This window comes from Augochlora pura, chromosome 6 (genome assembly GCF_028453695.1).
Source record: "Augochlora pura isolate Apur16 chromosome 6, APUR_v2.2.1, whole genome shotgun sequence".
In the NCBI taxonomy this organism is placed as follows: domain Eukaryota; kingdom Metazoa; phylum Arthropoda; class Insecta; order Hymenoptera; family Halictidae; genus Augochlora; species Augochlora pura.
Window position 1 is genome coordinate 1,955,787 of NC_135777.1, and position 22,300 is coordinate 1,978,086.

A 22,300-nucleotide genomic window follows, 5' to 3' on the forward strand; every position below is an offset into this window, starting at 1 on the left:
GGACGCATTGTTCAATTTTTTCGGTCTTCCATTTAATAATATTATATGTAATGCAGGAACAATTTTTAGGATAAATACCACGAGACTCCGTGGTAATATAAAACAACAAATAAGCAACTTCGGTTAACAATAACAGTGATAGTTTATTATTAATAAGCCACAACTTTCCACGACTTATAACAAGAATAATAGCAACAACAACGACGACTACGCAACGACTTTAACAACGACAACGACTTCATTAATTATATTAAATAAGATAATAAAAATTTTATTGCAAAATTTTACATGCATCCCCTGATTTCAACAGATTTCTCTTATAAGCAACGAGGGTACGGATACTTATGGGACTGACTGTAAGTAGTATAGAACGACTTGAGGTCAGACGCAGTTGCTTCACGGTAAAATAAGCAGTAAAACGTTGAACTTTATCAACTGGGTGGTGAGTTTGATAGCTACATTCGAGCAGTAACCATAATTTCCAGATCTGTGGATTTAGATAAAATAATAACGCTGAAAGGGGAATAATACTGGCCGCAGTCAGGCAAGCGATCGGACGATTGTTTTGCAGCACTGTAGCTAGTGAAAAGTTGCAGAAATAAAATAAACGTGATTGCGTTGGTAAATGATATCTGATCATTTTCTCAAGGACTGTTGCACAAGTTGATTTTATTATCTTGCAGAGTTAGACTTAGTTAATTTAAGTTTATTAGTCTCATCAAGCTTATCAAGTTTATTCATTTATCAAGTTTATTCATTCATCAAGTCCATTAAGCTTATCCACTCTTCAATACATATTTCAAAAACATCCAAGCTGTTCCCTAAGACGTCTTAAAGACGTCCATTTCAGATCAACAAAAGGACCGTTAAACCGAAAAAAGACCGCAAAACGAGCGCCCTTAAAACGTCCAATCCTTGTTACAAACTATCCCGCTACGATCCGCCTCGTTGCAATTTCACAACGAATTCATTCCAATTCGCATCATCGAATTATAACAATCAGTTAAACCAAACTTCCCCCGACCGACTACAACAATGCTTTCCTTGTCTGATCACGTATCACCCTTTCCACTTACCCGGCAAACACCGAATCCGTTTCGCTTGTTTCCCCGTGATTCCAGTTGCTATTCCGCTTGTGCCGGCAAAGACCGCCGTCGCGGAATACGCCCGACAGCCTGTCCGTGGGACGTTTCATTCGGCAGAAGCATGGATTTTAATTAAAGTTTGCACAGAAAGCCATTTGTTTGCGCGGGCGGCAGTCTTAAATCATGTAGCGGATCCTCGCGAGCATATGTACGGGTACTTGGTCGTGTCAATACAAGGTTCCGGGCACCGGTACCTTGAACTTCCTTAGCCCTGCCTCCGGTGCTTCGCCCACTTCCGGCCGCTCTATTTGCATTATTTAGCGTGCCAGCAGGAGGCTGCCGCATGAAGTTCCGCGCGGAAGGCACCGATGTTTTCGCCGCGACGACGACGACGCCAGCCCGTTCCAAAGCTGATTAATGCGGCATTAAACTTGGATACAATGGACCCGGTGTTAATTACCGGCGTTGCACCTACATTACACGCGAGATACGAATGTAACGACGCCGGCGCCGATGTTTGCGCGCCCGACAATCTTGAGCCGTCCTGGCTCCAGTCACTTATGGAAACAGGTCTTACTAAAACGTTCCGCGGAGTAGTTCACGGCGGCTTTAATTCTTAATTGCCATTCTGCTTCCGTAATCGTGCTCCAGTTAATATTCGCCGCTTGGTAACCGTGCAGTCCTCTCTCTCTCTCTCTCTCTCTCCTCAAGAACGAATTTATCAGCTGCGATCTTAGTTACCTGAATAGGCGCGCGCGGCTTGTATACTCCCTGCCGAAAGTATTAAGGACACTTGTTCGTTCAATGTATTTTGAAATAACAGAATAAATAATGTAATAATAAAATCTGATAGAATATACGGATCACAATGGAAATGAACAAGGTTATAATATAACAAGTTAAAAAAAGTACAGTCAGTCCCATAAGTATTCGTATTCTCATTGCTTATAAGAGAAATCTGTGGAAATCAAGGGATGCATGTCAGATTTTGCAATAAACTTTTTATTTTCAATGAACGCATGTATAAAGTTTATTTACACATTCTTAGGAGAGTCATAACATTGTTGGATGTGACGGAAGAGGAAAAGTTCGGAGAAAGCCTAATACAGAACTAGAATTAAAAAATAAAAAACTAATAACAACGCACCATGAATCTTTCACGTTCATTTTATTTTCTGCAAACCTGTTAATATAATAAACAATGAAATAAGTCAAAAAATATTGTAACAATTACAATATTAACAAAGAAGCACATGCTACAAATACAACTATTTCATTTTACTAAATATCAATAGCAATATTATTAGGTCTTCCGGAAAATTTCATCTGTTTTTAAAAAGAAAGACAATAATGAATTTCGTATGCACTTAATATATTAATTGCATTGTTATAATAATTTAATATAATCGTAATTTGTGCGCTGCTGCTAGCGCGATGGAGATTTATGAACATCATTTTTGAGAAATATACGTCGCAAATAAAATGACATTAGCGAACATAATTTTCCGGTAGACCTGACATAACTCTCGAAAGACCCTCCAAACAACGTTGCCGAGGCTCTCTTAAAATCGTCGAAAACGCACGCCGGATAATTGAGTTTCCATTGCGCGAGGGAAGCGTCGCGAACCATAGAACAGTTTACGGCTTACTATTTTGCTCCAGGCTGTTAGCGTCGAACGGTATCGAGCCCCGTGTATTTATAGGGGGCACGGTAGGTGGTTTTTGCGTTTCGAAAAGTCACGAGATCAACGTTGCGCCGCATAAATTCGCCGATGGGAAGGAATCGTGTTCGCGTGTCGCGCCGCCGTTTTTCCAGTTTCGATTGGTATTCCCGCGGAGAAGGTGTTTGATTAAATGCCGTCCGCCACGCGACGGTCCGATCCGTCGGTTGGATATACGGCTGATCACCGCGGGGAACCCGAAAATTACTCGTCCGTAGGCCCTAGTGATTTTCGTTATCAGCTATATCGGCTGCCCGAGCCGAGTAGCACCCCTCGAATCCCAGGAATTCCGCGGTATCGACGCACGCGGCCGACCATCCCGTGCCAAAATACCCTCACGCGGAATCGCGATCCGCGAAACGACCGGCATTTCGAGATTTTCGTTCCCAACAATATTATATCAAAAAGTTCTAAGCCTTTTTTTTCTCTTTATTTCGACGATGAAATTAACAAAGTTAGAATCATCCGATTCAGATCAAATATGCGCAATTTTTTTCACTAATATTTAATATTTAATATATTTAATATATATATTTAATATATATATTTAATATTAGATATTAGAGTTTACTGTAGAGGCTTGAATCTTTCAAGAATGAGATAACTTGTCTTATTTGCTTGGTGGTGTTATATGTTATATGGTGTGACATGGGTCATTAAAAGCATCTAACAAAAAAGGCTCAAAACTTTTTACTTAATCTAATAATAACACCGCCGGATTTACGGCGATGCCGTACGGAAACGGGCGATAACGATTTCCCGTGTGTTTCGCAGACTTCAATCAGGACGGCCAGCCGGACAACATAAGCTTCATGATAAAGCGGGTCAAAGTACACAGCGAGGCGGCCGTGAACGACTCGTCGTACAGGTTCACCGGCTCGTACGGCGTCGAGGAGTTCCTGGAACTGTTCTCCGGTAAGTGAACTCTCATGTTTTTCTTATCACCGTCGAGACTATCCATTTCCCTTTGATTACGCGGATCGTTCAGCGGGGCCATCCATCCCGACGTTAACTCGCGAAACTGCCATTAAACGGAGCGCTCGCTACGCGATCGATGGCATACGTCTATATTCCACGTCTGACCAATCGCCGACCGATTCCCCTTAGTCGGTCGGGCGCGAGCTTCCCCGAATTACCCGGAATTAGGGGATCATAAACAGCGCGTCCCACGCGACATTTCATTCAACTGATTCGGGACAGTTTTACTCGACCTGTCTGATCGATGCTGGCCGTTTCTACTGGCTTTGAAAGAGGCTTTTATTTCACAGTTGCTGTCGGATTTATTTTGTCGAGATTTTAGCGCTTTAGAGGAGCCGTTTACGAGATCACAGATTAATACGTATTCGTCCGCATGACGAACATTCGTCGTATAGCATGTGTCGTTTAGCAATCGCCAATGATCAAATGACGAAAATTTATCGTTTATATATTACAGAAAATAATTGATTTTTCTTCTTTTCACCTCTTATGCACGACGCGCTATTATAGTGGTTTTCGCGGATTTTATAATTTACTGATGAACTAAACTATTTATTCAGTCTCATTAATCTCTTCGCTTCTCGGGTCCATAGATCATCGTAAATCAATGTAAATTCTTCAATCATCGCCTCGTGATTTGATCAGTACAAATTGTTCGATTATCAATTTGAGAGTTCAAGAGTTGATTTTTTAACAGAAAATCATTGTATTCTCTGTCCGGTCTGGCCAGACTGGTCTGGTTCGACGAATACGACCTGGAATATAAACCGGCCCTGCTTGTTCCTGCTATTAGCAATTTGATAGCGCCGAATCGATCGTTGTCGGGCTTCTCTAATCAGATTCCATAGAACCCGTCCGACAAGTGACAGACACTTCTACTTGGCCCGGAATTATACAAGAGCCCAGGCCGCCGCTGGTCGGAGATCGTTCGACGAGCGTTTGCGACGCTCTCTCCATTAACTCCGGGGCATCTCACACGCCATTTTCGTTACCTAATACCGCGCTTAATAAGCAGGCAAGGAAGCGAGATTACAGGGCTGAAAGCGGACACGCGATGCTTCACGAAAGCCGCCGCCGCCGCCACCGCCGCCGCGCAGGTTTCCTTTGGGCTCCGAACGCGCCGTTACCTCCCAGTTAATCGTCTTCAGCTTCCTTTTCTTCGATTCCTCTCGATCCGAACCGCTCCCAGCAAACGTCGAACGGCAACCAAGGGCTCTTCCGCGTCTCTGATTTATAGGCAGGATTTATGCTGCTTGCCGTCTGCCTGCTGCTACCCTTTCGAGCGCGCTTTTGAAGGATCCCGCCGGGTAATCTTAGACGAGAATTCGAGTCGCCCTTTTGCCCGCGAGATTCGCGTTTCAACCCTTCGCAGTCTACTACTTTTGCTGTCTCAACATAACTTTTACCTTCTTGGTGTAATTTAAAAATTATTTTACGCTCTTCCAGAGTAGTCCCGGACTTCTCTCGACTTATTTCTGATTATTGATGTTATTCTGACAAAGTTTCGCACTAGACAACTTTGTTGACATTCGCCCAACCAACTGTCAACTGTGGAAATTATTTTCGATGTGAAATGACGGTGTAACAAAACGAAATCGACTCTTCGTTATTAGTTAATCAATTTTGTTATAATTTGGTATAAATAAACTTTATATCTTCGTTCATTGATAATAGAAAGTTTATTGCAAAATCTGACATGCATCCCTCGATTTCAACAGATTTCTCTTATAAGCAATGAGGGTACGAACACTTACGGACTGACTGTATATTTGAAAAATTATTAAGAGCTGTTAACTATAGCACGAATAAGAAAACTTAATTCTATAATGTATAAATACATACTGTATAAATCCATATTGTACAAATCCACACTGTATAAATCCATACTGTATAAATCCATATTGTATAAATCCACATTGTATAAATCCATAATATACAAAATGCTCCAGGTTATGTAAAATGGGAACGCAGCAATCCTTGATATTTTGGAATTTCAGTCGAAAGGGTTGAGCGACCAACATTTCTCTAGTGTACCAAAGAGGCCCGTTTACAACGCATCGAATGATCCGTTAGAGGTACCCGCGAAACGCGGCCGAACTTTCCAGACCGGATTAATTATTACCGAGTCACATCTCCAACGCTAATGAGTCGCAGATCAATGCGGTCCAAGTTTCCACCGAGTTAGGGTTATTCGGGCGGCGTGTGTGCTGCCTCCTTCGGCGTTACCTTCGGGCTGATTTAAGCCGGCACTTTGTCTCCGTCCGTCAATAGACCCCGCGCTTCCGCAACCCCCATCGCGCCAACCATGAATATTTCTCTGCCACTTTCCACCAGACACGCGCTAAGTTTTCGCTCGATAGCCAATTAACCCCTTGCCGTGCTTTGACGAGTCCGACTCGTGATTATGATTTCTAACAGTAACCAGTTAAGTATGAATGTTATTTCGTCTTTTTAAGTCGAAATACAATTCTGTCTATTTTTGCCACTATTTAAGCGCCGAAGTCGTTGCGAACACGCTATAAATATTAATTTTATTTCTCCTCTATAGAAATTATTCCAATGGAAAATGATTCAATCGTTGTAACTGTGAAGATAAAAGTACTGCAAAGGGGTTAACATGTGCTCCGGTGCCGCCTGCGGACGTCCACGGCGACACTCGTGTCCTCGTCACTTGACGCGCGAAGCCGTGACTGTCCGTCGGCGATCGCATTTTTTAATCCTTTCACTACAGCAGTGTCGTCCGCCAAATTACTGTCACTGAATGAAAACACGCGCCAGAAATATGCAGAATGCGTGTGATTTTTTTATATACGTATGTAACAAGTATATTTATATTTTTAATATGAAAGTACCTACCAAATTATTAAAATATAAAAATTATTAATGGACGGAGAATGCTGTCGTTTGACTACGGATGGTACTTGTATACACATCATTTGGATGCCGCACATATGCGGCGCTCGGTGCGAAAGGGTTAATGTTTTCTCGGCCACGCGACCTTCTATGGGACGGTCTTTTAATGCTCGAGGGTTTATCGAACGGTTTAGGCTGAAATATGTACGGGCGATCGTGTCGAGAAATTGAGAAATTTATGGCGGTGTGCGGGTAACTGAGCAGTTGATCGGGCTTTGTTAACCCTTTGCACTTGCTAGGTCACTCTCTGAGGTGCCACTCGAGATTGTTATGTAATTACGTTAGTGTCACTAGATTGATTGTTATATAATCAGAATAGTAAAACTTGATTGATTGTTATATAATCAAGTTGTATAAGTAGATTGATTGTTAATATAATCAAGTTAGTGTAACTCGATTGATTATTATATATCCATGTTAGTATAACTTGATTGATTATTATATCATCAAGTTGCACAACTTGATTGATTATTATATCATCAAGTTGCACAACTTGATTGATTATTATATCATCACGTTACTATAACTTAATTGCTTGTTATATACTGATCGACTGTTCTGTAACTATTGTTATAATAATTAATTAATTGAATCGATTACGTTCATCCAAACTTTCAACAAATTATTTATCATATAATGTTCCGTTTTTGAAAATCTATTTGACCTTGAATTAACAACACGCCGCTCAGGTGTTTTAGGATTACCATTCGGAAGAATATTAGCAATCTTCGATTCGGTTTCAATCAATTTAACAGTGTAAATAATAAATCACTGTGTGCCATAATTACTCACCATTGTTTCGGTAACGCGTATACAGAGAGAATTCCGATAATTTCCATAAATTATTAACGCAATTATGGCATCAAACATTAGCCCTGTTTTTGGCCGTTCCACGTTCCCCGCATTGAATCTATAAAGTGTCTCGAGTCTGACCGGCGCCCACTGATTCCCCTTAACCCTTTCGATACGATTGCCGGATATATCCGGCGTCCATGCGACCATTAGTATAAATAACAGAATTTTATATAAATACTATTGCGAGCACCGTTGACTCCGCGCTTTATACAACGCGGCATTTTATTCATAGTCTACACTATTTACAATCGTGCTCTAACCCTTTGAATTTTATTTCATTTTAACGCTTTTAAGTATTTTATTTAACATTTATTTTAACTAAAAAATAAGGCGATTTAATTACATAAAGGATGAATGAGTGCCGGATATAACCGGCGACCATGCGACGACCGGTATAATAACAGAATTTTATATAAACATCGTTTAATATTAAAGCTACAAGCAACATTTTTAGTTGAAAGAGCATTGTGTTATCAAGCACAGTTTTTATTTGACGCTTAGGTAAATCTTCATACAAAGAACGATTGACCACGTGGGAATTTTCGGCGCGGCGCTTCCTATAGTAACAGTGCCATGATGGATAGAAAGGGTTAAAGCATCCCCAACAGAGTCGCGGTGTTATTTACGCCGACCCAACTAAATTTGTACCGCGACGAAGCCGAATTATTTCAACGAGAGTAGAAACAGCCGGCTATGGCCAGACGAAACGGGGAGCGCAAAATATGCGCCCGGAAGACCGTCCGCGAACAAAGAGAGCGATTCCTCCGGAGACGAGCGGGCCGCGTATTACGTCGGACAGGTTAATGAAATAATTATATTAACGCTAGATTAATTTAGTGCTCCATCGATCGGCGTCGAAACGTTACAACAAGTTACGCCCGGTACATCGGCCGTGTTCGAGTTTACCCTGTCCGCGATAATTCCCGAATTTTGGTCGAAATGTTTGCAGGCGAGCGGAATAATTAATAAACATGATAACGCGGTCACGCTCGCGCGCGGTAATTAGCCCGCGGGAGGCTGATTTTTCCAGCGGAAGCCGCAACAATGCGCCTGCAGGCATGGAAGTTTCACAGTTTGACAACATTTTTGCGCGCGTCAGTTTTGTTTGCGAAATCCGGCAAATTTTTCACTGTTTTAAACAATTCCGGGTATGCCTCGGAGTATCGATTCTAATCCGGTAATCCGTTTAATGTTAGTACATGTTTGTTGCATTGAAAATTGCTCGGTTTAACGAACCGCGCGAATTTCATTAAATTGTTCTCGGAGATGGCGTTTACTCTACGCCATCTTTCGAGCTAAGTACGGTTAGGAACGGAAGGGTGCTATATTGTTACGTCGTTTTTAATGCAGCGAAAGTTGCGAATGATAAATAAATAATGATAATGTCGATTTGATTTGGATATGGTGTCACATTGTTTAGGGTAGACTATGGCGTTTTGGAGGGTAATGAAAAGTTAGTTTGTTATTAGTTACCATTCATATTTTTACATCTTTACATTTTCATAACATTAGCATTAAACAATATTCATTTGATATTTCCATATTTCAACCTTATCTACTCCACTTATTTTATTCTCATTCTACCAATATTATTCATCGCAAAAGATATTCAATATTTAAAAACTCATATAACAATATCAAGCCTTACAGTAGCACCAACACTTTTGCCTCGATAATAGATAACAAATTATTGCCGGTTCACAGTCCACCGATCAAGATAAAAAGCTTATTTACAGTCCGCCCGTCACCAAAGCGTTAAAATCTAATTATTATTATCATTACTATTAATTCTTCTTATCGTATCAAAATGTATCGCGGCAATCCGATCGTCCAGTGCATTACACTACCGAACCAATGAACAACCGCATACGCGGTAGCCTAAAGTCCTTCTACCAAAATGAATCCAGACCGGAGATTGTTCTACGTTCTTGGTCATGGTCGCGGGTGAATCTGTTCCCATTGTGTACCATGGATTAGGGTATTAATGTACGTTCTCCGCGGAATTCCATCCGGCGCAACGAACGGCCAGCTGGTTATTGTTGTTCCACTCGTTTGACCACACACGCTGACCGTTTCCGGGCCGCTCCCGCGATCAGAAACGGCTCGCAGCGAGGTTCGCCTCGTCCATTGTTTGATCACGGATCGCGGTAACGACGACTTGCGCCGTCCGGAACAAAGCTGCCGGTGCGCTATCACTGCGAATTTTTACCTCGACTGGCTGGCTGGCCCGAAGCTTGTCTGATAATCTACTTTTCCACGGGCGGCTCTCTTCACCGGCCCGGGAAACTGGATCCACGGAGATAAGTACAACAGCTCGTTACGAGAGATATCGAATATCGGAATACGAAGCTCGATAATTCCCGGTAAAGCCCCGGGGCCATTTCATTGGCACCGGTCTAGCAATATCATAGCCCCGCCACGGAAATTTCTCGTTTCCCCTTATACGGGGCCGAAATTAAAAAGAAAATACAGTCGGGGGAGAGGCGGAGGGGGAGATAGAGACAGAGGTACGCAGGGGAAGAAAGAGGGAAGGAAAGAAACATACAGAGAGAGAGAGAAATAGATAAAAATAGAGAGAAAGAGAGATAAATGGACAGAGAAATATATAGAGAAACAGACGGGAAATAGACAGAAAAATAGACCGAGAAATAGACGGGAAAATAGACCGAGAAATAGACGGGAAAATAGACGGGAAAATAGACCGAGAAATAGACGGGAAAATAGACGGAAAAATAGACAGGAAAATAGACGGGAAAATAGACAGAAAAATAGACAGAGAGAGAAAGAGAAATAACCACAAAAAGAGATAGAGAGAGAGATAAAAAGAAATTCATAGAGAAAGGAATATACAGAGAAACAAATCAAGACAGGGAAATAAACAGAGAAAGAGAGAGAAAAAGAGGGAAATAGATAAAGCATAAGATATCCAGAGAAAAATATACAGAGCGAGGAAGAGGGAGACTGAGAAAGAGACATAGACAGAGAAATACATAGAGATAAATAGACAGAGAATAAGATATCGAGAGAAAGAGGGAGAGAGGGAAAGGCAGCAGACACAGAGAGAAACATGCAGAGAAATAGAGGAAGAGAGAGAAATAGGCAGATCAAGAGATAAAGAAAGAAAGGAAGAGATGCATAGAAAGTGAAATATGCAGAGAAACAGAAAGAGAGAGAGAGCTAGCCTCTTTTCACTGATGAAAAAAATAATAAAACTGCGGACGAGAAGGAGAGACTGTCTGGAGGTATCGATTGAAACCGCGATACCGTATCGAGGCTTCGATTACCCCGTGATCCGGCTATGTTTTCCTAACTGTTCCATAATTGCCTATTCCCTGCGAATTCGCGGATAGTAGGCAGAGTCACGCGATGGAAATTCTTTCTTGAAACGAACACACGTGAACGCTTCTCCTTCTATGACGCAATTCTCTATGATCCTCTCCTCTTCCGCTCTATCCCCTCTCTCTCTTTTTCTCTGCCTATTTCTCTCTGTAACCCCTTTCTCCGTTTCTGTCTCTCTCCCTCGTTATTTCTTTCTCTGTCTATTTCTCTCTCTCTCTCTTTTTCTGTATATTTATCTCTCTCTCTATATATATACATATATATCTCTTTCTTTGTCTGCTTCTCTTTTTTTCTGTTTATTTCTCTCTTTCTTTCTCACTCCCTCTCTTTCTCTCTGCATGTACGCGATTTTTAATTATATTGCGAAGTAAACGTTATTGCCGAAAGATAGCTGGAAAAATTGGTTTCTCCGCGAGTTATTTGTTAAATGAAGTCTCGTGTAAAAATAGGAGACATCGCCGCGGAACGATGCTACAAACTCGCGCGAGTTCTTCGGCGGAATAATAATTCCACGGTTTGTTAATAGAACGATGGGTAAATTAGATTTCGAATGCTGTGTTACCGGTGAACATTTTTGGTTCGGCTCGCAAAAATTTGGGGCAAGGATGTTTCAGCCGCGGTGCTTCCCGCCGAGTTAATTCAATATTGTTCTTAGAATATTTGCGAGACGTGGACATTATATTTGTCCGAGCCCCGATTGCATTTTCATTTGCGAAATTTGTTTTTCCAAAGGGACGCTGTTCATACATTAGCATTTGTTTCGGTGACGGTGTTCCCCCGCTGCGACTTCGCTGGGCAGTTTCCGGTCTGGGAATTTTTGCGAATTTTCGTTCTCTGTTTCGAATAATAATTTTCGCTGGGATTTGATTACGCTTTCTTAATTTAATTATGTTCCGCTGAAGGTGGGAACGCGGGGAACGTGATTGGTATCCTGCAACCCAACTCTTCAATTTTAATTCGATTCTGTGGTATACTTTAATTTCGCGAGATTGTTGAATCGCTGTCGTGGAAGGGTAGAAATTAGTTCAGATTTATCCTTGTACAACTCGTTTTTGTGACATTGTGAAAATTTGTCGAATAGCGTGAATTTAGTATACTTTTTGGAGTTACTCCAGTAACTATAATACGAGGTTAGACTCATTGTGAAAATTTCAAACATGTATTCCACTAAATATAGATGTTACTTAAATGTGTTAAGTTGAAACAATATTTAACCTTCTTTTACCAATATTTAACCCTCTTGGTACCGAACAACGATATATCGTTGTTGGCTATAGTTGAAGAAATAGTTTTCTTAATATTACTATTAAACAACAGCTTCATTTCTTATTTCTTCTCCCTTTTTGAATTTGATATTTATCAGGCTTTTCAAAATTCTTGCAATTTCTTTCCGAAACTTTATCAAACTTCGTCAAACGAGTTTTAACCCTCTTAGTACCGAACGACGATATATCGTCGTTGGCTATTATTGACAAGATAGTTTTCTTAATATTTTTATTAAACAACAATTTCATTCCCTGTTTCTTCTCCCTTTTTGAACTTGTTATTTATCAGGCTTTTCAAAATTCTTGCAATTTCGTTCCGAAACTTTATCAAACTTCGTCAAACGAGTTTTAAACATTTCGCTCAGATACAGACTTATTTGGCCGGTACTAAGAGGGTTAAACATTTCGCTCAGATACAGGCACTTTTGGCCGGTACTAAGAGGGTCAAAACCCGTCCCAACTTGAACGTTCTTTTAACTTCTGAAAGATATCCGTTTTAGGTCGTAAAAAGTTCAGTTCCTGAAATGAACGTAAAGTGAACGTCTTTTAATACTGTATCCAGTGCTTATTGGATCGATGTAGAGGTGTATGGAGCAAGGGGGACTGAAAACAATCGAGCAGGGGTGAGTTACTCGTTATTTCGTTGGGGCGGCAGAGGGTAGCGGGAGTCCATAATGAATTGAAATCGAGGCAGCTGTTCTCATCCACCGAGAAACCATAGAACAGAGTTGCCGAGGCACCCGGACTCGTTTCATATTCCGCGAGCCGGGATACACGGACCGTGACGTGTATTTGCCGCGAGCGTCCAGTAACCAAATATGCCTCCTGAGACTCACGGCTACTGCAAACACGTAGTGGTCTCCCCCCCTCCCCTCTCTCTCTCTCCCCCTCTCTTTCTCTTCCTCTCACACCTCTCTCTATCTTTCCCTTTCTCTCTCTCTCTCTCTCTCTCTCTCTCTCTCTCTCTCTCTCTCTCTTTCTCTCTACCTCTCAATATCTTTATCTCTTTCTGTCTCTCCCACTTCTCCCACTCCTTCTCTTTCTCTCAGTAGCTCCCTCGATTTCTCTAGTTCCATCCTCTAACACTGCAAAAAGTCCAGACCGATGCATTGGCGTCGCAAAAACCGGAGTAAGCATTGTGCAAAGTGGGTAATCGTGTTCCACGTGGACCATCGCGCTGTTGCCTAAATAACGCAGTAGGTCTTCTGTTTCCGGTATCCCTATTCCGGTAACTCATCAAATACAAACCTACGTTTGCCACATTTGGTAATTATTCGAGAAATGACAAATTTTCGTCATTCGGTCTAATATGTTAGGTCGGGGAGAAAGCAATCCATTATTTTTACGTAAACTTCAAGACTTTATTTAACATGCTTCCGATTGTCCGATTTAGGTTAAATATGCACCGTTTTGTTCTATAATTTGTTGCCATTTTAAAGGTACCTTCATAATTATTCTCTCGTAGAAGTCTTGTTGGCCCCTATTAGCGAAAAACTCTTGTAATCGACTTTCACAATCGTATTTCTGAAATCGTATGATCGATACTTTAACAGATATCGATAACCAAAGCCGTCTACCGAAAAAAATAATAGTTTACTTTTTCCGCAACCTAATATCTTAACGCCCTGAAAATTGCGAACGATAAAAGGTAAGAAACGTCGTCGTCCTTCTCAATTAAAATCAAACCCCTAATAAAATCTTCAAAATTTCCCGTCTACGGGGACGGTACCCACCGCGGGAATGGTAATGTCCGAGCAAACTGCGCCGTAGACTTTATTAATACTATTCAAATGCAGTAATCCCCTATAAATTCCTTTGTCATCGAGAGGAAGATTCAGTGAATTCAATTAGAAAGGATGCGCGGCCCACGGCCGTTTCTTTTTTCCGTCGCCGTAGGGAGAATGGCAAGCAGGCAGGCAAATGCCGCCCGTTCCAAAGTCTTTAATTAATTTCGTTTTTAATTTCCCCATTGTCGCGGCCAGTATTTTACCTGGTGCTCCCCTGGCGGCAGGTCGAGATCGCGGGGGTGGCCGCGCGCGTCCCCCGGAATTCCCGGAGCCACCGCCGCGACACGGCCGAACATCCTGCTGGATGTTGTCCTGCTCGAAAATAATAAATCAGCCGGCCCGAAACGTCCACTAATTTAATTTCCGGTTGAACTTTTCTCTAACCGTGGCAAGCAACGTCCGTAGGGGATCGGTGTACAGCATGGCTCGAGTATATGAGGCGAGATGACTGTGGGAGGGAAGGAGTGAGAAAGATAGACAGAGACAGCCAGACAGAGAGAAAGAGAGAGAGAGAGAAAGAGAGAGAGAGGGAGAGAGGAAGACAGAGATGGAGAGGTAAAATTGAGAGAGCAATAGCAAGACAGAGAGAGGAAGAAAGAAAGAAAAAGAGAAATAAAAGGGAAGAGAAAAAAGAGAGAAGAAGAAAAAGGGAAAAAGAAGAGAAAAAAGAAAAAGAAAGAAAGAGAAAAAAGAGCGAGGCAATGAGACAGAAGAAAAGAGAAGGAAAGAGGAAAGAGACAGAGAGGTATGGGAAAAGGAAAACGCAAAAAGGGAAAGAAGAAGAGACAAAGAGAGACCGAAAGAGAAAAGAGATAAAGAGACAGAGAGCAGAAGAAAACAGGGAGAAAGAACGAGAAAGAGGGAAAAAGAGGGAGAGTGACAGAGGGAAAGGGAAATAGAGCGAAAGAGAAAGAAATAGAGAGAAAAGAGAGGTGAAAAGAGAATAGAGAAATAGAGCAAAAGAAAGGGGAGATAGAGACAAATAGATAAAGAGATAAGCAGAGAAAGGGAGAAAAATAGAGAGAAAGAAGAAAAGCGAAATACAGAGAAATAGCGAGAAAGAGAGAGAAAGAGAGAGTAGAAAAAAGGAAAGGACAAGGAAAAGTGAGCCCGGAGCCGAGGGACAGGGATGAAGTCACCGGCTCGTTCCGGCCCCATTTCCACCCCTTTTGTTCGCCATTTTTTGTTCTCAGAAGTTTCTCGCGGCATTTTTGTCCCGGCCGCTCCTACGCCGTGGTCGCGCGCAAAAAAGCAAAATGTAAAAAAGGAGGAAGCAGAAGAAGCGATGAATATTCCATGAACGTCGCATATGAATTTCAATGAGAGGGATTGTTTACGGACGTACGGTGGGTTCATCGAGTGTTCCGGGCAAGGTCGCCGCCGTGTTTCGACCTTTTTAGAATTGTCATCCCCACGGCGACGGAAAAACCACGTCCGTATAACACTCGACGACGTGCTCGAGTGTAATCTGCATTAAATAGAAATCGCGTCCGCGGCCCGGTCAAAGCTGCCCGCAGTCCACTTTATTTCTCCTCTGTGCCGGCCACCAAAGACGTTTGTTATTTCCCGGTGATGCAGCAATTTTCAATCGGCGCTGCGCGCTCCGCTAATCTGCGGCTCGGTTATGTGCGAATGCTTTGTTCCAGCTTAACCAGTGATCAATAGCGTGTACGGTACACTCCGCGACAAAAAGGTGGCGCGCTTTAAAATTGAGTGATTTTTTATTTGCTTAACCCGTCTGTGTGCCATTTTCTTCGCAGTTATTTTAGAAGTTTCTCGATTGCAATAATCTCTTAGAAAGAACAGAAAGTTAATGTTTATTTAGTAATTTTAGAGAACAGGATTGTATCTGCACTTAACAAGTTATTGCTAGTAATTTTTAAAAGGAAATTTCGTCAGTCTAAATAATTATGTTTGAAAAAAGAAGTTTCATTGAAACGTAGCATGATAAAACGGTAGCACAGTTAATTAAAAATCACGTGTAGCAATAAATATTTTGTGGCTTCCCATTTATATTTACTAGCAGTAATTATGTTTAGTCGCTCGGAGAATCGTACCTTGGCAAATTTTCAAATTCAATTTTCTCAAAAACTGAGTTCCAAGGAAAAAAAAGTTATTCTATATTATAAAATTATTCTATATATAGAGAGCTCGCGTCGAAAAATATGAAAAACTGTTTCCAGAGGAGGACTACGACGCGTTCTGCCTGTCCTACATGTTCACGTACCGGGACTTCGAGAAAGGTACCTTGGGGCTTGCCTGGACAGGGGACCTGAAGAACGCCGGCGGCGTCTGCGAGAAGAACGGGGTGAGTATTTTGGAAAATCCAGCCCGAAAGCGTAATTAACGCCGGGTCTCCGTATAAATGACGCTTGTCCCGGCGCAGCTACGCGGGGGAACTAACGCAGTTTCATCTTGCAGCACTACAGGGGTAGTATGAAATCGCTGAACACCGGTATAATCACCCTACTCAACTACGGGAAGCACGTACCACCGACGGTTTCTCACGTCACCCTCGCGCACGAGATCGGTCACAACTTTGGATCCCCGGTAAGTTCCACGAGCAGCAGCCCCTCCTCGCCGCTTCTCGTCAGACAGCACCGACGCTCTGCCACCGAATACGCGCGAAACGTTTTAGGGGCGGTTTCCACGGAAGTCTTTCGCGCAAACGTTGCCATCGTGCCGCGATCCCAATTGTGCCGTTTATTTTGAAAGCGGTCCAAGTCCATTTGTCAATTATTTCCGGTTGCCCGTAATAGCTGTATACAGTGGGCCGCATTAATATTCGGACGCCATCGTATTTGAGAAATTTTTACTCCGTATCTTTACTGTTTGTTCCATTGATGAATTTATAGTTTTCCAATAAGTCGGAACACTTACTTTAGATTCTACAAACATCAGTTTTATTTATATAATTTGTATAGTTTTATTGTTAATTGATATTAAATGAACTAGTGCTTAATTCTGAAGCCCACTGTATACAACTTCAAGCTATCTATCAATAAAGCATTCGAAGTTACTTATATTCGGAGTAATAACGTAAGTTATCAGAGTTAGTTTAATAATTGAGTCGTTTATTTTGAAAATGGCTTGAGTCCATTTGTACTTGGATTGAGATATTTATTATTAATATTGTCCGAAGGCAGTGATGACGAGAATTTTAATTGATTAATTTTTCAAAACGATCTCGTCATTCTACTGCAATATAATTAACCCTGTATTAAAATAGACACTTGGAACTTTCATTTAAGCTAAGCTGCATAAAAATAACCTCACGATAATATACTTTATTATTTATCTAAACCATCGTTTCAACCCATCTGAACTCTTCCTTTTAAATTCTGCAAACTCTACGATGTCAAATGTCAATTTCTCTGAATTTTTCAAAACGATGTCATCATTCTACTGCAACCTAATTTGCCCTGCCTTAAAGTAGACAGTCCCAGCTTTCATTCAAGCACAATCGCACAGAAAAATCCTCGCCCTGAATATATCTCAAAACTCAACCAAATTATCTCTTTGGCTTCGTACAATTTTCCTTGTACTTACTAGACTTGTCGCGCAACCTAATAACAATAATGAAAATGATGGTATCAATCAGTGCGTTTGAAAACAACGTTCAAGTATCGAGAATTTATAAAACAGTCGTCCAAAATATTTTTCGTACCGCCCAGTGCGTCACGCGACGTTTGGAAATGTGTCTGCTGCAGAGATGTGAAAAAGGTGGAAAGACCGGGGGGGGGGGGAGGGGGGGGGGGGGGGGGGTGATTGACCGAAGAATAGCCTGAATGTTTCGGAGCGTAAAGCAATAATTCAGTTTCCTTTTGAGAGCCGGCAAATGTTTTCTCTGTCTGTAAACGCGGACAGCACGACCCGGACGAGTGTTCACCCGGCGGTGAGGACGGAAACTTCATAATGTTCGCGAGGGCGACCAGCGGGGACAAGCGGAACAACAATCGCTTCAGCCCGTGCAGCCTGGTCTCCATAAATCCCGTTCTAAATGCCAAGGCCCGCTCGACCAAAGGCTGCTTCGCCGGTGAGTACTCCCAGGGCTTTCGGAATTTTAATTAGTTTCGGAACGGGGTCAACGTCTCCGCGTTAGCGCGCGCGAGCCGTCACTTCTGACCCGTGGAACTTCGATCGGCCGTTAACAAGATTACTCGTTGAATTATTTATACTTAAACGACGCCGCTAATCAGCGATCGACACGTGCTCGACCGACGCCGGCAAACTGATCCTCGTCGCCCGGCGAGCCACCGAATTAAACGCGACCCTCTCCGAGCCGAAACCTTTCGAATCCCACCACTTCAATCTATCCTTCGTTCTACCAACTGCGCCAATTACCGCGCCCCGTTACTGTGCCCTTGAGATAGTTTTTCCTATATTCAAAATCATATTGTTCAATTAGAGATATGGAATTTTATGAATAAAATTTGATTAGTAAGTTTCGTAGCCGAGTCAAAAGTTCGTCTTATTGTGATCCATAAAATGGGGAATGTAATTTTTTATGTGCTTTTTCGTTTGATTTTGCTGAAACACTTTAAAGAGCACGTTGCAAATAAAGATGAAAAGACTAGAAAAATAATGCTTTTGATAATGAAGCAGATTAACTATTAATCTCTGATACAAGTTTTCGTATGCTTTGTGTCTTGATTACGAAGGTTGAAAATTTTTGATTTTTCAAAATGATCTCGTCATGATATTGCAATATAATTTATCCTGTATTAAAGTAGACACTTGCAGCTGTAATTTAAGCTGAGTTAAATTGTAGTTAAGCTGAGTTAAATCATGTAAATATTTTTATTTTTGAGATTGGTAGACATTTAGGACGTAGCATACAATTCAATACAGATCGATATGTGGAAAGTTCATCTTTCGGTAAGATGTCACACCTTACGCTAATCCGAACGACTGTGGGCCGGTCTCGATCGTAATCCCGGACACGGTTCCCACTTTGTCAATTTCTTTCGCTGTTGATCTTGATTCCGGACCGCTGGAACGAGCTCGAGAAACCGGAAAACTTCGGGGACTTCTGAGGCAGGAGGGGCGGCGGGGGGGGAAGGGTGGGGCGGGGGCAGGGACTCGGTCGAGAGTCGGGAATACCGAGGCGTTCCGAGAATTAAGGAGTCAGGGAAAACCGGGCAGATTCGGAAGTTGCGGAAACACGGAGTCCGCAAATTGGAAAATTAGGAATCCGAAGGTAATTAAGGAACCGGTGGTAGCCGAGAACTCGCGAGAAGTCGGCTGCCGCTCGCCGGCCATTCGAGCCCTCGATGTATCGTTCTTCCTCGGACTTTCCTCCCCCACCCCGATTCCACCTTTCCCTGGCGCGTTCTTTATTTTTATTCCCCCCGGGGGGGGGGGGGGTGGAGGGGGTGGAAGCTAATCTAGCCTTACAACGTTAAATAAATTTCGCGAACGCCGGGGAAAAAAGGGGGGACGAGCAGGGGAGGGCGACGTCGATGCCTCGGAATGTCGATTCAGTCTTTCTGCGACAATAGCGAGTTCTAATAGCATCTCGAATAAGAAATGAACTGTTTATTATTTCTGGCTAACACATATTCGTCCGGTAATTGTTTACACCGCCGTTCATATAATGCCGGACGAATTGTATCATGAATTGCATCGTACAATCTGTATCATTTATATTTATTAATTTGTTAATTATTTATATTATGCTGCATTATTATTTGTTGTTGCTATTTATTGAATATGCTTATCATTGTTATTTATTGAATACGCTTGTTACTGCTATTTATCGACAATGTTTATTCTCACTGTTGTTATTATTACTATTATTTATTAGTAGTAACGGTATTATTATACAGATTATTATTATGATATTTATATTATTTTTATTATTATATTACTTATACTTAACACACAGTGAACTTTTGGTTTGATTTTTAATATTTCTCATGGTTTGATTTAACATTTCTACAAGCAGAAGAAAACATAACATAATATGACATTATAATAATTCTATAATAAACTATAATTACATAATATATAATAATGAATTGTATTAATTTACGGTCATCAACCCAAGTCATTATAAAACAGAAACAGAAACTCCACGAATTTATTCATCACTCGCCAACTCAATATATTTCGATCACCTCTTTGCAAACCTCAATTACTTACAATACCAAACCATAAATATATAAAAAGTCTTTCAAATTAAAATAACCATTTCTGTCCAACAAAAACATTTCCCCATATCCGAAAAAGAAAATACAAATCATCCGTCCGCGGATCGAGTGGATTAAAAACACGAGTGAACTCATAACTATTCTACCAGAACAGAAAAATTGCAATGATCAAAAGCAAACGTCGCGCGGGAAGCAATTGGAAATTTGAAGGATTCCATTCGAGCCCCGGTTAAAATCCGTGTTCCGCCGTATCCGAATTCGGGGCGGGAAGCTCGCAGCGCTTTTTTTAAACACTTCGCCGGCCCCGACCAGCACGTGAACGAGAATACTAATGCAGGAAAGCCTGCAGCCTGTCCATTAATGAATTTCTTGAGCGTTCCCCCGACCAATTCCATCGCGGCCCTCTTGTTTCGCCGGATTTCCGCAACGCTTTACATCTCTCCCGTCCATTCGCGCCGCCGCCGCTTACAACGTTCGGCCGCGCTCGCCGGGACGTTTTGTTTCCGCGGGGAATCGCGCGCAACAAGTCCGAGAAAGTAACGCAATCAATTCATTACGGTTCCGTAAAAATTCTTTAGGGAGCGATAAGTCTCCGTCCGGTGTGTTTCCGCCGCATCTAAAGCCGGCGCGCCGCGTTCCAACGCGAAATAAAAGCGCACGGCGCGGCCGGCTGCATCGTTCACGGAACCACGATTTACATTTCCTTCGGAATAACCGTTGAGGGACTCGTGGACGGTCGGTGGTACGGGGGGCTGGATGGCAAAGAAGAGGAGGAAATTAAAATTCCGAGCGCGGCACGATGGCGTCTCTGCCGCTGTTCGCGCCGCTTAGAGAGCGATTATTGCGCGGCCGCGCCGTTCGCCGCTGATTTTTAATCCGAATATCGGCTTGTTGATCGAAGCACGACCAACGAGAACCGGGAAAAGCGGATCCGGATAGAGATCGTTCCGGATACAAAGGCGCATAAGGGGCTCAGGCCAGCGTGGAACCGGATGTTGGAGAAACGCCGGGTCCGCACCGCTCCGCGACCGTGTAAAAACAGAGCGCGAGCAGCCATCGCGGCGGCTCCGCAATTGATTCCATTACGCAGCCGCGGCCGACTTGTTGAGCTTCATTAAATCCAGGATTTCATTAAGCTCGCGGCGAATCGGGTTAACATTTATTCCGTCTAGTTTGCCTCTGTTACGCCGCCCGTCCCTCCCTTCCCCAATCACTGCGCCCTGTCACTTCTTCGATCATTCGCGCCAATCTCTACCTCTCATACTATTCGATTTTATAGGATGCAACCGAAGACTGAGACTCGAGACAATTTTTGTCGGACTGTCGTGAAAATAGTCGTGTTGAACAGTTGTAACGACAGTCACGCTAAAATATACTAAAGTGAACTTTATTCCTCATTATAACTAATTTTACTTCACAAGTACTTGATACTGCGACAAGTAGACCGTGACTGTCTAATTTATTTAATTTAAATTAAATCTAATTTATGTTACTTAAATTCTAATAAGATGACACTAAAAAGTTCACCGTTATCATTCATAGCTTGCCAATGCATTTGAGTTACATTATTGCAACGATTTACATTAGAGTACATAGTTAATCAAAGTGATGTCAGAAATAATAAGATTTTATATAACACTGTCGAATAAATATTGAATCTGACAGAAAATAAAGCGCACCGATAAAATAAAAAGTAATGCCACAAAAAAATTCAAAAAATTTCATTATAAAATACTTTAGTATTTTTAGTGGTATTCATTGTTTCATCCTAATTATAGATATGTATAGACAAAGAGATTCATTTGTTGGAACCTTGCAGTCGTTTCGACGTATTTCATTAACTAAATCGCGTATTTTCCTTGCACGAACTATTATAAATGGGATACGGTTAAATTGGATTAAAATTGTGCAAAATTTGATTGATATCGAATTAGGAATCGTAATTTAATCGGCTGCACAGCGGAATATGATTAAATGAATCAGGTAAATTACAAATTGAACTAATTTCGACGAGCTTCCGTATCTGTTAAAACGGATCCTTGATGGAGCATGCAGGATTTAGTCCACTTTGTAGAAATTGGAGATGAGGGCCTACGTTTACACAAAATCTGCGGGATGATCGTCGTGCTTAATGAGGGATATCTTCGTAGACAGATGGTTGCATCGAAATTTCAGAACGTTGAACGGTTTACTTCACGGAAACGT

General features: G+C 41.9%; 1 protein-coding gene across 1 annotated transcript in view; it reads left to right on the forward strand.

The window, feature by feature from the left end:
- Positions 1-22,300, forward strand: part of LOC144471082 (disintegrin and metalloproteinase domain-containing protein 10) — a 275,894-nt gene that overhangs the window by 223,705 nt on the left and 29,889 nt on the right. The window contains exons 7-10 of the mRNA XM_078182798.1: positions 3,581-3,721; positions 16,127-16,251; positions 16,365-16,493; positions 17,811-17,979. Coding sequence (XP_078038924.1) covers positions 3,581-3,721; positions 16,127-16,251; positions 16,365-16,493; positions 17,811-17,979 — 564 coding nt within the window. The remainder of the gene's footprint in view (positions 1-3,580; positions 3,722-16,126; positions 16,252-16,364; positions 16,494-17,810; positions 17,980-22,300) is intronic.